Source organism: Alosa pseudoharengus, unplaced genomic scaffold, assembly GCF_046254945.1.
Source record: "Alosa pseudoharengus isolate Yale_2024_CS ecotype anadromous, Long Island Sound unplaced genomic scaffold, YU_APseudo_1.1 YU_APseudo_1.1_scf_6, whole genome shotgun sequence".
Classification (NCBI taxonomy): domain Eukaryota; kingdom Metazoa; phylum Chordata; class Actinopteri; order Clupeiformes; family Clupeidae; genus Alosa; species Alosa pseudoharengus.
The window spans coordinates 32,546,540-32,563,816 of NW_027468848.1; the positions used below are offsets into that span (position 1 = coordinate 32,546,540).

At 39.8% G+C, this 17,277-nt stretch overlaps 1 protein-coding gene and 1 long non-coding RNA gene across 3 annotated transcripts; one reads left to right on the forward strand and one right to left on the reverse strand.

Moving 5' to 3' along the window:
- Positions 1–1,854: 1,854 nt before the first annotated feature.
- On the reverse strand, positions 1,855–4,759 carry LOC143105857 (uncharacterized). Its single transcript, XR_012983560.1, has 3 exons — positions 4,671–4,759; positions 2,684–2,726; positions 1,855–2,077 (listed from the first exon to the last, which is right to left on the reverse strand). It is a non-coding gene; the product is annotated as an uncharacterized LOC143105857 (long non-coding RNA).
- LOC143105852 (E3 ubiquitin/ISG15 ligase TRIM25-like) lies at positions 4,569–16,297 on the forward strand. 2 transcript variants are annotated; one of them, XM_076269977.1, is made up of 7 exons: positions 4,569–5,223; positions 10,169–10,264; positions 10,463–10,696; positions 11,118–11,277; positions 11,650–12,138; positions 12,943–12,999; positions 14,558–16,297. In XM_076269977.1, exons 1-7 carry the CDS (start codon positions 4,633–4,635, stop codon positions 15,064–15,066), a joined length of 2,136 nt encoding a protein of 711 aa, XP_076126092.1. In that variant the 5' UTR covers positions 4,569–4,632; the 3' UTR covers positions 15,067–16,297. The 2 variants fall into 2 exon arrangements, with proteins under 2 accessions (XP_076126092.1, XP_076126093.1); XM_076269978.1 differs by having other exon boundaries at positions 10,184–10,264.
- Positions 16,298–17,277: the final 980 nt, after the last annotated feature.

Here is a 17,277-nt window from a genome sequence, read left to right on the forward strand (position 1 = left end):
AGGCTTGGGTCCTTTAAAATCAGTAGGAAACTCCTACAGTAGATTTCAGAGTATCCTCATTCATGCAGAGTTGTCAAACTGTGGATCATCCGCAATATGGGAAAAGGCAAAAGGTATCAGTGTGTCAAAAGTCACTGCATATCAACTGAGATACTGTATATATCCTAACTGCCCTCAAAGCAAAGATCCCAAACTCAGAGTAAGGTTGAAGTTAAAGGTGCAATAAGGATAAAAGTCCAAATATTAAAAAAGTAAGTGTCCACAGTCAACACAAAATGTTTCCAGATCCAAGAGCAAGAGACACAGGGCTATGGAAAAGGGGCAGGGGACAAGAGAGAAATACATTATTGTGATAAAATACAAGAAAGCAAAAGTGACATTTCACACTGCTGTCTAATCTTTCCCTGTGTGTGATCAGAAAAAGACATGGTGGATTTCTCAGCCAAGACAGGAGTCTTTCACTACTGAATGATGTACTCTGTGTGGACACAACTATTGTTTTGCATGTAATAAGGGTTCCTGGGATCAGGAGGATGGTAAAGGCATCTACAGCTGCCCCCAGTGCAGACTGAAATTTACTGTAGGGCAAGACCTGTTCTTAGTAAAAACACTCTGATTGCTGAAATAGTGGAAGAATTTAGGAAGACCAGAATCCAAGCTGCTACTCCTGCTCACTGTTTTGCTGAACCTGGAGATGTGGAGTGTGATATCTGCACATATTATTACCATTATGCTGCCATCTCTACACATGCTGCAGACCATCACACAGAGGCAGGATTGGGACTTTGTAAAAATCAGACCAAAGGCTATAGTCACATAATGAATGAGCTATCTTTGTGTCTCCAATCAGAGCACTGCACAGACAGCAGCAGGGGAGGACAGTGACAGGATGTTCACCGAGATGATCTGCTCCATTGAGAGAAGGCACTTAAGAGTGTACAGTACTGTATATCACTAAGAATGTCACACATAAGCCATACATAATGATTTTACCTTACAATGACCGCTTCAAGCACATCTTGATGATGATGATGATGATGATTGATAGAAGTTGATGAAAAGGGATAAATTCTTCCAATTCTTACATCATGTTGCTTTAATAAACTTGATATGCTTTATCCCATTAAACACATGAGTGACACATACTGTCTAAACCTATGAGGAGAGAAAAGTGTCAGACTCTAAAACTGTAGGGTGTGTGTTTGGCTGCAGTCCAGAGAGCCCTTAACAGTTATGGAATAACATGCCACACAGCCTGCTGCATGTACTGTAAGGGCAGCAATGAACATGTTGGTACACACTAAAAATTAACAACAGGCCGGAATGCACACTGATTCAAATCCAACAATACTTGGCAATGTTACACTGAACAACTTCAGCAACCTACTGTAGGGGCTGACCCAGTCTGTCCTATCTCTGAACTCATTATGAATCTTGGATCATGGATGAGCTTGGTGTCACTGTTAAGTTAAATGATGGTAGTTTCTTATAGTGACATTTTTATTGCTGCCCATATCTACAGTAATAGTATAGTTTCTTACACTACAATGGCTGTGAATAGGTTCTCCAATGTTTGTTGCCAGAGGTCAAACTGTCAACGCACCTTTCATGAACTTCATAGAATGTTTTGCAACTTGTTATGTTGTTTCATCAGTGTTTGCAACATCTTTGTGTGCACTCACTGCCATTAAAGTCTGTTCAGAGAACATTGGCGAGGACAACCATGAGTTGTGTTTAAGTGTCAGAGAGTATTATTGAGTGTGATGTAGACATTTTAAAGGCTACATCTCTAATATTGTGTCAGATCTTATTTTTCAGACATTAATTAGTGGAAACATATCAATGCTGCATAACTTTATTTCACTTTACCATGCATGTCTCTAGACTTGCACAATGAAGTTATAGAGATCTATCAAAAAGCAGAGTACTTTAGAAGACATGAGAGGACTTGAGCCCCATGAGGAATACTGGGTCATTTGCTGGTAAAGGTCCGTATAGGCCTTTGTCACTGTTGTCAGATGGCGAGGCAGCCTGGCAAGACCCGTTGTGCTTAACACACACACCCTTCCTCGTCAGCCTAGAGAAAAGACAGACTATGGTGAACCAGAGATATTTTAGCACTGAAATGGAGGAATGCTCCCATGCAGGCCCTGTCAAAGTGAGCCTAAATGTGACCCCATCCACACATGGGTAATACCGAATTGTGGAGATGATTTTCAAAAAGTATTTGAATATGTACCTTTGTTTATGCCATGCTTTATTATTTAATATCTGTTTTTATTTGATTTCATTGACTTTGCTATTGTTAGGTTCTGTGCTTCATAGGGAAGATGTTTTAACAGAAAGACGTACTTATGCCTGCAAAGCACACACTCATTGGCATATGTGTATCCATCATCTCCACAAAGGGTTGTAATGCTTTGTGCATCCAAATGATCTAGAACAGGTAGGCTGTGGATTGGAAGGCAAACATAGCTTTTGGGATCTATGTGTAGCTGTGGATTACTTGATCTCCATCTTGCCCTAAATGGCTGGCAGGATAACATCATCACAAAAAGAGAATTAGCATATCACAATAGCTGAACTAGTGCAGATGAAAATGTTGTCTTTGACTGAAAGAATGTATTATGTGCATCAGATGTTCGGTTTTAGTGTGTGATAAGTAATGCTTAAATAAGCTCACCTGTCGACACTTACAGTAGGTACAGCATTCTCAATGCCAGGAACTAGGAACGAAAGGAGAGAGAACAGAGTCAAAGTTACGGTATGAAGAATAAGTTACTTTTTCACCCTTTATGTAACTGTACCATAAAATAAAAGACAATTGGCATTGGGGTATGATTTGATTGGATTTACTTGTAATGCTTTTTTACTTGCCAGTTTTGAGATGTGCAGCTAACAGACACTATGCTGTCCAGCAAACAAGAATTGTTGAGTTGCAGATACAAAACAAAGAACAGAGTTGAATGAGAAGGACTGAAATGGTCCTGTGAAATGTCTAATGATACCCTTCATCTGTAATGCTTTATGATCCTTTGAATGTGATGTGAAAGAAAGAAAAAAATTACAAGACCAAGGTCTTCCATTTGCTGTTACAGTTATCTGACATTTACAGCTAAATTAATAGCAAATTAATTAATATCAATTAAACCAACCGAGATGGTCTGATCTCAAGGAGAATGGCGGGCTGACACAGTAAACTGAACTCACATCTCCGGGGCCCATGCTACCAGGGATGGATTACTGCACGGGCCTACCGGGCCCAGGCCCAGGGGCCCGAGGGGTCAGGGGGCCCTGAAGCCCAAGCCATTGCATGGAATCATTGCCTCAATATCAACAAATCAGGATGTAGGCTATGAATCTGATTGAATTTAGTATTGGCCATCCCCAAAATGCACCAGAATACAGGAAATCACATCAAACAAATTAAAAATGTTCTGGGGGAGGACCCCCAAATCCCCCTCCCACATATACAACAATAACCCATGCCTAAGGCATAAAACACCAAGAAATGTTGAGTCCCTTCTGACCTTTTGCTCTCATATGTTCCCCTGAACACTTTTCTTTGCCCTTCATCAGATTCACAGGACTACCATTTTATAGTAATGGTAGTAAGATGGAATGTCTGATGGAAGGTCTAATATTACATTTCAGTGTATGTAAGTACGAAAGAGACTGATATTTATCCAAATCTCGAGAATGAACAAAAGTTATGAAATGTACCACTTTGTCTAACATCAATGGTGTTGCAATGCAGCAGGTTTGTGTTGATGAGTCAGTAGAGAATGTGTCAAATTGTGATAAAATATGCTAAGTAGGCTAATGCAGTTGCCTTGCACACCCAGCAGTGAATTTCAAATTTACACAGCAAAATATCTCCACTAGATGGCACCATTATTCCTCTAAGGCTAAGCCAATCACTGAATCAACGGTGTTCTGTAGTATTTTGATTGAGGATGTTCTGAATTGGTTGCTTTATTTGTGCAGCATTTACATTTACAAAAAGGCATTCGTTTGACAGTTTTGAAATTACTCATTCAATTCTACAATGCATGAAGACTGTAATTCCTAAAAAGTAAAAAAGGTTGTTTTACTGATAGCCTAGGTTGGTGCAATGAATAGGCTATAATGCACCAACAGGTGGTCTAAAACAATTCAGAGTTCAGAGTCACTAGATCCAAACAAATCGGACAGGTAAAACATAGCATTCTAATATTTTGAGATACCCGATTTTGTGTTTTCTTGAGCTGTAAGGCCGTAATAATCAAAATTGAAACAAAAAAGGCTTGCAATAATTTACTATGAGTATAAGTTCTACTCATAGTAAACTATAATTTCACGATATTCACTTTTTTTGAGACCCACCTGTAGGCCTATGTAAGTTATTGGCAAGAGACTAGACTTGGTAGCCTACTATATCGGCCATGTACCTGTCAATCTTTGTCAATGAGAATGGTTTTTTTTTTTTTTTTTGCATATTGACAGTGACACACACAACTAAAGGCAGTCTAAAGGAAGTCATTCCCAAGTTGTAACTTAGGAAACACTGAATTCAGAGCAAACGAAACTGAAAGAAAAGTGTTGCTTAAGGGGTTCCAGAAGGAACAGAAGAGTTTGTCGTGCTCAGGAAGAATGGCAGAGGCGATTTCAAGTAAGCAGGAGCTTTTTACCTGTTCGATTTGTTTGGATCTACTGAAGGATCCAGTGACTCTGAACTGTGGACACAATTACTGCACGGTCTGCATTAAGGACTGCTGGGATCATCAGGAAGATCAGAAGGGAGTTTACAGCTGCCCACAATGCAGACAGACTTTCACCCCGAGACCTACATTACATAAAAATAATGTTGTTGCTGAGCTTGTGGAACAGTTAAGGAAGACCAGGATTCAAGATGCTGCTTCTCCTCAGAGTTTTGCTGGACCTGGAGATGTGGAGTGTGACAGCTGTACCGGGAGAAAACTCAAAGCCGTCAAGTCCTGCCTGGTGTGTTTGGTGTCGTACTGTGAGACTCATCTCCAGCGCCATGATGAGCTAATCACAGGAAAAAGACACAACGTGGTTGATGTCACAGGTCAGCTACAGGACAAGATATGCACCCAACATCAGAAGCTCCTGGAGGTATTTTGTCGCACGGATCAGAGTTGTGTTTGTTTGCTCTGTCTGATGGATGAACACAAAGGCCATGACACTGTCTCAGCTGCAGCTGAGAGAACGGAGAAACAGGTAAGGACCGGTGAGGGAGTTCAGGTGCGGATTTAGTGTGACTGCTGAAATACACACAAAGATTGTATCGCATTACACAAATTATATACTGTAGTTTTGATACTCAGCTCATTTGGGAAAGAATAGCTTCTTTAAACACCATATTGAAATGGACAATTTTCACTCAGGGTTTCATGATTTTAGAGGCTATTTTGCTTTGAAGGCTGTTAGAAAATGAAACAGAATAATGCTTAGGGTGATGATTGATTGCCATGTTGAATGAAATTGTCAAAAACCAACGAGACTGAAGTTGGCCCCCGATTGAAACTGTGAAGTTAAGTTTCGATTCCACCTTAAATACTGCAATTTTCTACCGCCAGGGGGCAATGTTGACCGCATTTCCGAGATGACACAGGCATTCGCCAGCCAAGCAGTAGACAACGGAACAGGCGTTCTTCATCAGAAGGCTACTCGAACCATAGACATACAGCCTCTAGATATTTTTTTCCTGGTGACTCCATTGTCGAATCATCTGATAGGCTAAATTATTATGTCTCACCGCATTTTGAATATGGCTTCAGCCTCGTAAAAACCATAGGGATACTTAAGACAAAAAAAAAAAAAAAAAAACTATCCTCAACTTTAAATTTGCATACCTCGGTTACATAAAGTCCATATATCATTAGTATCAGGTATGAAATATCTGATTGGTCATCTCTCTCTCTCTGTCAAACAGGCATCCATGTCCCTGATTCGACCTGTGTAAAAAGATTAATGGTTGTGTTTTTATTTTGACCAAGTCCTTCAAGCCTAGGCTACTGTAAGATCATTCCAGGGGAGTTCAATTTTGACATTTTTGGTTGTGTTGCTTATAACATGTATTTTTTTTTAGATAAGTGCAAAGGAAATATTCAGAATACACATTTAGGTATTTATTGTATTACACTTTATCTATTTGAGTCTTAATGTTTCAATAGTAACACTTACCTGACAGTGTCTACATAAGAGTGACATGACACCGTCATAACTGCCATAATGGTCTCATGACAGCCAGTCTTATCCTTCATGATATCTTAATGACCAATCAAAATGGTACCACTTTACTTTAAAATCTACCCATTACACTGTCGTAATAGTGTCATGACAGCCAGTTTTGTGTAATATCCTGGTACACATCTATCTGACCTGCTAGAAATGGTCTCTATTCCAAAAATAATTCTGTGGAAATGCATGGATTCCAGTTGCTGCTACAGGAAGCAACAGTGTTTTAGCATCAGTGTTGGGAGTAATGCATTAAAAAAGTAATGTAATTACAGTAATGCATTGCTTTTTGCTGTAATGCAGTAATGTAAGGCATTACCAATACAATTTCAGTAATATTTTACTCGGTACAATTCTCAGTAACTGAAGTTACTTTGCTTTTTAATCCAAAATTGAGAAATGCTCAATTGGCACCAGAGAAGATTATCCAAGAATTAAAAAGTCATCTATGCTGGTCCTGGAATTTGATTGCCTTGTTTAGATGACTGTAGAAAGGGAATTTGAGTTATCTCTGCCATTCATGCAACAGATCTAACATGGTTAGGCTATACTTCTCATTTCAAGCAGTAAGAATAACAAAAATGTTACTTTTACAGACAAAGATTGTAGCCATTATTCTCAAACTATTTGCATTAAGTTTACACCACTGTAAGTGGAATGATAGGCAACCAGCAATGATGAGAACCATTTAAAGTCAACATACAATTTCACTATGGCTATATTTTACTATATTAAGTTGTGAGTGACCTTTGGCCTTTGGGGCCTACATTGTCCCATGAGCCATAACTGCAACCATTATATTGTTCTTTTGTTAGCCTTAAGCCTAGCTCAGTCATTATGTCATACCACATCACCTCCTGCCGTGTAATGAGCTGCATTGAACACATGAAGATCTATTGAGAACACCAAATCCATATTTCCTGTTATTTTGGTGAAAGTAATATAAACCTAGTGTAATGCCTTACAATTCAAAGACAGTAATATTGTAATGTAACAAATTACCTTGAGATGACAGTAACAAGTAATAAATAATGCATTACGCTTTTGAAGTAACTTGCCCAACACTGTTTAGCATACGGTGTTGCTAAAATTGCTCCTATTGTGGCTGTAAGAGACGTGTTCATCAGTATCCAGCTACATTAAAGGACATTCCTTTATTCTGAGATGCATAAATAGGCTATCAAAACAATTCCAGGAAGACATAAGGTGCTTATAGAACAGGGGCCATATTCACAAAGAATCTTAAGGCTAAAAGTAGCTCTTAACTGAGGAATTTAGGAGAAACTCCTAAAAATAATGGGCGTGTCACTCGTAACTTTAGGACTCCTAATTTTTTTTCAACTAAGAGTAATTCACGAAGCATTTAGCCCTAAAAGTAGCACCTAAGTCTGTGACAGCTTAGAAGTCGTCAATAGGACTCCTAACTCACTAAGACCTATTCACAAACAATCCTAAGCCGCTTTTGTGGAATTTCACATTGCGATGTTTTGAAAGGCGAATGCAGCTACAAGAGCTCCCAATCACGAGGGAATAATTGTGCATTGTAACTAAGTGATGCAATAACGCCACCAACAACAATCAAAACCATTCATTGTCAACATGTAAACTAAATGTAACGTTTCATCGTAAATCAAATGAAACTGTTTCTCCTCTTTGCAAACTTGTCCTCATTCCCGCATTACAATCATCAGCCAATCAAGGTGGTCACTTCAATCAAGCTTGTGCATGAGTAATGACGTCAACCATAGCAACGAAGCTCTTATCTTAAGAGTTGTCATTCACAGTTGTCAAGAGTAGGTCTGAGCAGCTTTGTAAATAGGTTTTAAGAGAAAACTTTTTGCTAAAAACTTTTATTGCGATTTAAGTATAGTATAAGTATATATACTCTTTTGATCCCGTGAGGGAAATTTGGTCTCTGCATTTATCCCAATCCGTGAATTAGTGAAACACACTCAGCACACAGTGAACACACAGTGAGGTGAAGCACACACTAATCCCGGCGCAGTGAGCAACAGCGGCGCTCGGGGAGCAGTGAGGGGTTAGGTGCCTTGCTCAAGGGCACTTCAGCCAGACCTACTGGTCGGGGTTCGAACCGGCAACCCTCCGGTTACAAGTCCGAAGCGCTAAACAGTAGGCCACGGCTGCCCCTAGGAGTACTCCACAGGTCCATATAGATTATTTGTCAAATAAACAGTAAAACAGTACAATAACATCACACCCAATTTCTGTCATAGCAGAAATAACCAGAAGGATTTTTGATTTTCGAAAGCGTTTGCCCGTCACAACCAAACAAAATTGGCGGCATAGCCAAACAGAAAGATAGGTCATATCTCAGGAACACTTTCACATATCGAAACCAAACTTGGTACATAGACTCAGGACCCCATTCCGAGGACGCACAATACATTTGCCTTCTTTTGACCACTAGGAAGCACTATAATCACAGGAAGTAGGCTCACATCTCAGCAATGCTTTCACGTATAGAAACCAAACTGGGTATATTGACCTGGGTCCCCATCCTGAGGACAGACAATACATTTGGTGACCTTTGACCACTAGGGGCAATAGAGTTACAGGAAGTTAGCTCATATCTAAGCACTTTCATTTATTAAAACACAACTTGGTACAGGGACTCAGGACTCCATTGTGAGGGCACACATATAATTTGGTTCCCTTTGACCTAGAGGTCGCTGCAACTAGCAAAAATGTGTTTTGGCATTTTGGATGTATACGATTTTGAAAAATGAGGCACTGTTATAATTCTTTGATCAACCCAGGTTCAACATAGCATATTCCACTGTCTGCTCACGTTAGTGACCGCACCAGAGCAAGCACCCTTTCGCAGTTCCTCTGGAAATGCAGTCTAGTTATAATAATCATTATGTCAACATGTCATGAATACAAAAAGAGGTAGATTTTCTGTTTATGTCAAGCTGTCTTAATAAGGACACTCCAAACAAGCCTACTATGTCAATAATCTGAAGACTTTATGAATGCTTTGTAACCCTTTATTTACCAAACATTTTATTTGTGATAACAAAACACAATTTTTTTTTCAACTTTTTTTTACTTTATCCAAATCCAATACCACAAATTTTTTTAATTTTTTTTTACTTTATCCAATATTCCTATTTCTGTTTTTGAAATTATATGCGAATTACCATATTTGTACACAGATAATGCCTAATTTGCATATTGAAACATGAGATTTCAGGAAACGTACAATACAAAAAATATTTGTATTCATGTGAGTTTTTTACCCGATTCACCTGTATTTTTGTGCAAGTAGGAATTTTCTAAATCTCAGTTCTCAGTTCTTCAATCTCAGGCTACTAGGCTACAATCAGTATATCCTAAAGAAGCCTCATGTAAAATGTGGTGCTTTAATCCGCTCGGCAACAATATTGCTGAATATGTGCACTATAAAGTGAGGTGTGAACTTGAACAGCACTACTGGTATCTGATCATTAGGCTAAATACAATATTTTGCGTCAGGCATCCATGGAACATATTATTTGTACAGATGTTCATTTGTAAAACTAGTCATACTTCATCAAATGATATCAGGCCTACTTATTAAATGTTTCTTTCAGAAGCAGAACTACATGGAATGGTGTGTCGAACTGCCAGTTATTATTGATCCCATCTGCTCCTCTTTGCCAAGTAAAGATTTACACAGTAGGGGTCATGACTCATGACTGAATACGCAGTATCTCTCCTAAAAAAGTCCCAATAAAGACACTGTTGCTCAGATCAGCTTGGTTTCCACAGATCCTGCAAAGAAACAGTCTGTTTCAAAAAGGCTTTTTATTGACAAAATGTATATAGGCCTATCTATTTTATGTGAAGGTTCAAATATTATTTGAATAGTATAAGCACTATGTAGTTATGTGTAGTCTGGTAATATCATAACTCGGTCATTTAGATGGAGTTGGGGGAGAACAAGAGGAGACTCCAGCAGAGACTCCAAGAGAGAGAGAATGAGTTGCAGGACCTGAGGAAAGCTGTGGAGACTCTCAAGGTGAGTACTGACCAAAGGAGAGGACAGCGGCTGACCGCCATGTCAGAGCTCAATCAGGGTCTCACCCAGTCAGCCAGAGAGTAGACTGTAATGCAGAACCATTTTCCACTTCCTCTGAGACACACTGGTTAACAGGCTGTGTGAGTGTGGGCTGCTTTAGATGGACTCTCCTCTATTACAGTATGTGTCTCCTAACAGAGCTCTGCACAGACAGCAGTGGAGGACAGTGAGAGGATCTTCACTGAGATGATCCGCTCCATTGAGAGAAGGCGCTCTGAGTTGAAAGAGCTGATCAGAGCTCAGGAGAAGGCTGAGTTGAGGCGGGCTGAAGGACTTCAGAAACAACTGGAGCAGGAGATTGCTGAGCTGAAGAGGAGAGGTGTTGAGCTGGAGCTGCTTTCACACACAAAGGACCACATCCATTTCCTCCAGGTGACTGATGACATATGGAGTGTGAACAATACATTTGATCAAATTCATTTGATCATGACTGTTCATGACAATTATTTAGTTAGGTCGAAGGATTCTTCCTAAAGTTCCCTGCACGTTGCTGAAAATATAACAGTTGATTATGTAATAAGTCTGACTCCACTTTGGGAAAGTATTCAATGTTAATGCAATATTACCATCCCATTGTAGGCTGACTTGTGGTCACTTGTTCTGATAAACCTACAATCTGCGTAAAAGAATACCTCTCTGCCCTTACTTTTTACACTTTTTCTAATGTTAATGCTACTTTGGTTTCCCCACTGTCGGTTAATTTAGGTGGTTTCAAAGGCACAAGAGAGTTTGTTTACTTTTCTCTCTGTGTTTCTCTCCATCTCTCTCTCTTGTGCTTCTCTTGTTTCTTTAGACTTTTAAGTCAGCCAGTGACCCACCTCAATCTAAAGATCTATCAGGAATCACTGTCAACAAAAGCAAAACATTTGAGGCGGTGAAGACATCTGTCTTGAAACTGAAAGAGCAGCTGAGAGATATCTGCAAGCAGGAAATCATGAGGATCTATGTAGCAGGTTGGTCATATTCTTCCCATGTGGATCTCACATAATAGAAAGATAGCCAAAATATGCCAGAAGAGAGTTTCAGCATGTTAATCTGCAGAGTTAGTGTTTTTTTGATTCAGAGTATTACATATTCTAATAATGGGGGGATTTCTACCAGTATGTGATGGACAATATGATAGGGTAAATCATTGACTTGCATTCAGTTCTAATGAAGCTGAGTGACTTGCATGAGCACATATTCATCTAGTCAGGGGTAAGGGGGTGCTCTGATGCCACATTGTCACCAGGTTAATGCAAACATGTGTGCGCGCACACACACACACACACACACACACATACACAAAAATGTGTGACATCTCCCATGTTTTTGTGTTTTTGTAGTGAAGAGTATGGTGATAGTAAATGTTGAGAGCACCAACAAAGACTCTAAGAAGACCGATGCCAACGTGGGCTTTAAGTTTGATGCCAGCCACTTGACTTTCAACACAGCAAGCACAGCATCTCCCACTGATGCCAGTACTGCACCTTCTAATGATCCTGCTCTTGCAGTTGCCAACTTCACCTCTATCACCTCCACCTCTTCAACTGGGCCCCTGATCTTTGGGAATCTCCCTGTTTCTGAGCCAACCACCTTGGCTCCCTCCGTTCCCCCTGAGAATAAGGCACTGGCATTGCCCACAGCTGGGTTCTCGTTTGGGACTGAACCCCTCTTCAACTTCTCTTCAGGAACCACCACTGCTGCTGGCCCTGTGGGCTTCACTTTCAGCAAGCCTGAAGCAGCTGTTGAACCCAAACCTGTTTTCATCTTCGGCAAACCTGCAGAGAAGAGTGAGGCAGTGGCCTGCTTCACATTTGGCCTGAGAAGCACAGGTTAGAGCTCTGCATATCTGGGCTCCAGCTGTGTAGTTCTATGTCTGTTTGTAAAATGTGTGTGAAATTGCTGTACTTTTGCTGTAAAAGTTATAACTTAAAAGAAAAGAATAAACTAATGTGAAATAATCCCTATTTGATGATTGGGGATGGGGGATAGTTTTTCATTTACTTGGATGACATAATCTCACCCTCTATTTCTACAGTCAGTGTCTCCTCACCATTTCCCCTTCTCCTCTGTCCAGATATCTCAGTTCCCAAGCCAACCTTTATCCAGCACGCCCTCCTCCACGCCCTCGCCCCCCACCCCGTCTCTTTAGATTAGATTAGATTCAACTTTGTCATTTAGCAGAGTACAGGTACAGAGCCAATAAAATGCAGTAGACTTTGGTGTCGTGACTAGCTCCAAGCTCCACTTCTACCCTGCCCTTGCTGCTCCTGCCACTGCCTTTACCTTTAATCAGAGGTCCTTGCTCTCTATCACACCAACTCTGCCCACACTCCACTTCGGCCCGCCCCTCCCACATTCCACTACGACCCGCCTTTGCACCCTCTTTGTCCCCTCCCCACTTTCACCCATGACCCTGTTCCTCCTCCTCCTCCTACCACTGCTCTTTTCCCTGTTCCTGTCCCTGATCTTGACCCTGCTCTAGATCACCAACCACTAGACCACCAGAACCCAGATCTGAAGGTCTTCTGAACATGCTCATCCTATCCTAATGAAGATTAGTGATGCTTGAATGAGTGCATCTCCATCTTCACTTTGGTTCAAGTTTGGTTAGTTATGCATTTGTTCTTTTCCAGTGTCTGATGTCCAGGCTGATTTTACTGAGCCAGTAAGCAGAGAGGAGTTCTTAAAGTGTAAGTTGGCCTACAAACACTGAGACAAACATGCGCACACACACACACACAAACACACACACGCACACGGCCACACACACTTTTGAAGTTAGAGACAAAAATAAATCAGATCTGCACCATACACACACATCATATAAACAACACACACACACACACTGAAACATAAACACACGCTTTTAATATTTTGAATACAGTGAAACACACTCACATGTACAGTTGCACACAGCTATTCATCAGGGGTGGACAGTAACTAACTACATTTAAGTACATTAATTTTGAGTATCTGTACTTTACTTAAAGGAATTATCCGGAGTAAAATGCACTTCAGATCAATTTACGGATGATTGGGAGTACATACGTTGAGTTGACATCCAAATCATGTCATTCGGATGTGTTTTAAGAAAGTTCGATGTTACCGTTTTTAGTCAAAACTCGTTAGCGTGGAAGTGAGAAGGGCATATTATTTCACCGCTACAAAACGCTATTTTTATAGCTTTTATGGCAGCAAAGATGACAACATTTCCGGAAAGGTACTGGCTTGATGAAATTCATTCTGGACTCTCTATCCGACCACATAAAGACCTCGGGATACTTCGGTTTGGCTTTAGGGACCCTCTACTCACTACCACGTAAGTGTAATGTTGTTTGGAACTGTAGAAGAGGTATAAAAATAGCGTTTTGTAGCGGCGAAATAATATGCCCTTCTCACTTCCACGCTAACGAGTTTTGACTAAAAACGGTAACATCGAACTTTCTTAAAACACATCCGAATTACATGATTTGGATGTCAACTCAACGTATGTACTCCCAATCATCCGTAAATTGATCTAGTGCATTTTACTCCGGATAATTCCTTTAAGTATTAATATTTTTGGAAACTTGTGACTTTTACTCCACTACGTTTGAAAGACAAATACTGTACTTTTGACTCTACTACATTTGAAATATGAGGATGAAGTACTCGTTACTTTTAACCACATTTGATAATGCGAGAACCAGGCTATCCTCCATGATCATTGTGAAATTGGAATGAAATTAGACAATCACCAGACGTTCACCACATAGCTAGATCTTTAGCCTACATCATTAAACAATAAATAATCTACTCATAATTGAGTTGTCTAGTTTTGTATTCCGCAGTGAAAATGTTTTAGATTTGTGGACAGAGAATTAATAATTATTTGTAAAGTTATAAAAATAGGTAACATGTATATAACAGTTGCAAAGTTATAAAAATAGGTAACATGTTTTTGTTGGATGTAAGGAACTAAAGGTCTGTTCAAGTCCTATGACCAACCAAAGAATGTCTACCTTATTAATGGCCAAATAAACATTACATTACAATACATTAAAAAGGAAACATACTTGCACTTCTGAATACTTAAGTATTTTTAAAAGCAAGTACTTCTGTACTTGTAAAAATCTGACTTAGCAACTTTCTCTTGTATTGGAGTAATATTTGACAAGGTGTATCTATACTTTCACTTAAGTAAAGGAATTGCACTTCGTCCACCTCTGCTATTCATACAAAACGTTGTCCTCTCTTCTCCTTCATCAGACTCCTGTCACTTCACACTGGATCAAAACACAGCACTCAGAAACCTCCATCTGTCTGAGGGGAACAGAAGGGTGGAGTGGATAGCTGAGTGCCAGTCATATCCTGATCATCCAGAGAGATTTGATGGGTATTGTCAGGTGCTGTGTAGAGAGGGTGTGTCTGGACGCTGCTACTGGGAAGTTGAGTGGAGTGGGTGGGTTTATATAGCAGTCTCATATAAAAGCATCAGCAGGAAAGGAGGGGGTCATGAGTGTGGGTTTGGATATAATGACCAGTCCTGGGGTCTGTACACCTCCAGCTCCTTTTTTAGGCACAATAATAAGCAAACTAAACTTCCTCTAGTGGCCAGCTCCAGAATAGGAGTGTATGTGGATCACAGGGCAGGAGCTCTGGCCTTCTACAACATCTCTGACACAATGACACTTCTGCACAGAGTGCAGACCACATTCACTCACAAACTCTACCCTGGGTTTGGGCTTGGCCCCTATTCATCAGTGAAGCTGTTATGACTCAGATATATATATACGCTGTTAAAATACATCTCACACATCACCCACATGTAAGGATGCCAGTGAGTGTGAGAATCTTTGATCTGTTGGGTAAAGCAACAGACAGAGGTCACAGCTCTTTAGAGTGCTGCAAAAAGTTCCATTCATTAATGGGCCTTCCCAACGTTTGGAGGTCTGTTAAATCTATATAATTACCGCTGCAAAATATATAATGACTGCTGTAATGGCAACAGGTTTTGTGCTTTTGATTCACGTCTTTCATATCATTCCACAAGAAGTCCGTTTGCTTATTGCAATGGAATTTCATTGAAAGTGAAAGTCAGCTAGTAAGACATTGCCACGCAACACCTGAAACAGTCAAGTTCTATCTGTGTGGAGGGGAAATAATAAGGCAGGAAGTGCAGACCAAATAAGGTGAAGGGCAGAAACAAAGTCACAAGACAGCAGACAGGTACATACAGACCACATGGATAAAACAACAAGCACATAAACATAGATTATACAAAATAGCCACCAGGGTGGCCCAAAGGCAGATCAAATTCTGGTACTCCAGGCAGGATCCTGACACAGTTTAAGACTCAGACATTCTTACTCAGTATGATTTTAAAGGGCTGTTAATCACCTTTCTACTTTTCTTTTCCAATAATATACAGAATATTGTCAAAATGTCAGTTAAGTAATGTATGAAAATGGATACATGTGATTGGGGGTTCAAGCCTGGGGTTGAACTGCACAGCCAAACTCACAGCACTTAAACCTATTGGTGACAGGCTTAAAATGTATGTCACAAGAACGTCTTTTAAGGTATCTGAATTTATGTTTGCTCACTGCTACAGTACCTGCTGGCTACTGTTACAGGAGCTTATATATCTCTGCAAATGGAGTCTTTGCATCATCATGTTGCAGAGATGAAAAAGAAAGCAATAGCGTTTACCATAATTCATGATGCTGATGATGAGTCAGAACATTCCATAGGTGATAGTTTATTTGTCACCTCTATTTCACATTTTTTACATGTATTAATTTGCATAAAACACCATCATGCTGTTTATATACACTGTGACTAGTACATGGGAAATAACTGTTTATGTCTCATTTTTATAAAGCATAAAATGAGTTAATTATTTATAAATGAGATATTAAAACAAGCAATCAGACAACATATGTTTTCAGTTATTATTGTTTTCATGAATATTTTTTTATCAATCATTAAAAAGACAAAACCTTGTATTGACCGCACCCCTGTATTAACTGCAGTGCCCAATAGCCCATTCAATCAGAATTGGATCAGAAAGGAGAATAAAGAAAAAATAAACACATTCCCATATATAGCCCGCTCCTGTGTATTAACCTCATAGCCAAGGAAACTTTGCAAAATCAATGTAAAAACCTTGGTTAATTACGGTAAAATATGTCTCCAATTTAAATGTACATTATGTAAACCACATACTCACATCCTCATAAATGCTGAATACTCTTGATATAGGACCATCAAAAACAGTAGCACTAAATTACAGCACATGAGTGAAATGTGTCTGTCTCCACCCAGAGCAGCAGGAGACACAGACCCTTCACTCCTGTCTGACAGCTTGGTAGCTGCAATCTTTAGTCCCGTCCTCCCCTGTGTCCACCCTGGTAGGAACAGCAGACGTTTAACTGACCACTATGGCATTGTGTCTGTGAGCAGAGCTCTGGATCTCTGGTTTGCAGTTCAGCAGAGGGGTTTAGGTTTTACAGTAATACACAAGTTAAGATCAAACACAAAACTGCCACATATAAGTCTCCATAGTTTGAACGAGGAGCAAGACTTCACATCACATGACCCTTTGCTATCACTCAGAAGAGACATGCACCTGACATGATACACTTTCACCAAGACCAAAGCAGCAGTAGGGATAACACATTCCAAATCAAGTAATGCACATGTTTCACAAGGCTGCAACAAACAGAAACAGCTTTACAGTACATGATGTTACATTTGGCTACAGAATATTTATATAGGTTATACATCCCATTAGCACATGATTGAAAATCAAACAGAAGAATTCTACAATCAAGAAGATTGTTTTTACTTGATTATCTATTCTACGTTTGCATGTTATTGCATCACCTTTTTACAGTAAACAATCCATTTAAGTGTGCTCTTGAATTGTGTATACACAATATGTCCACTAGATGACACTATTACTGATGAAACCACCTTACTGTAGC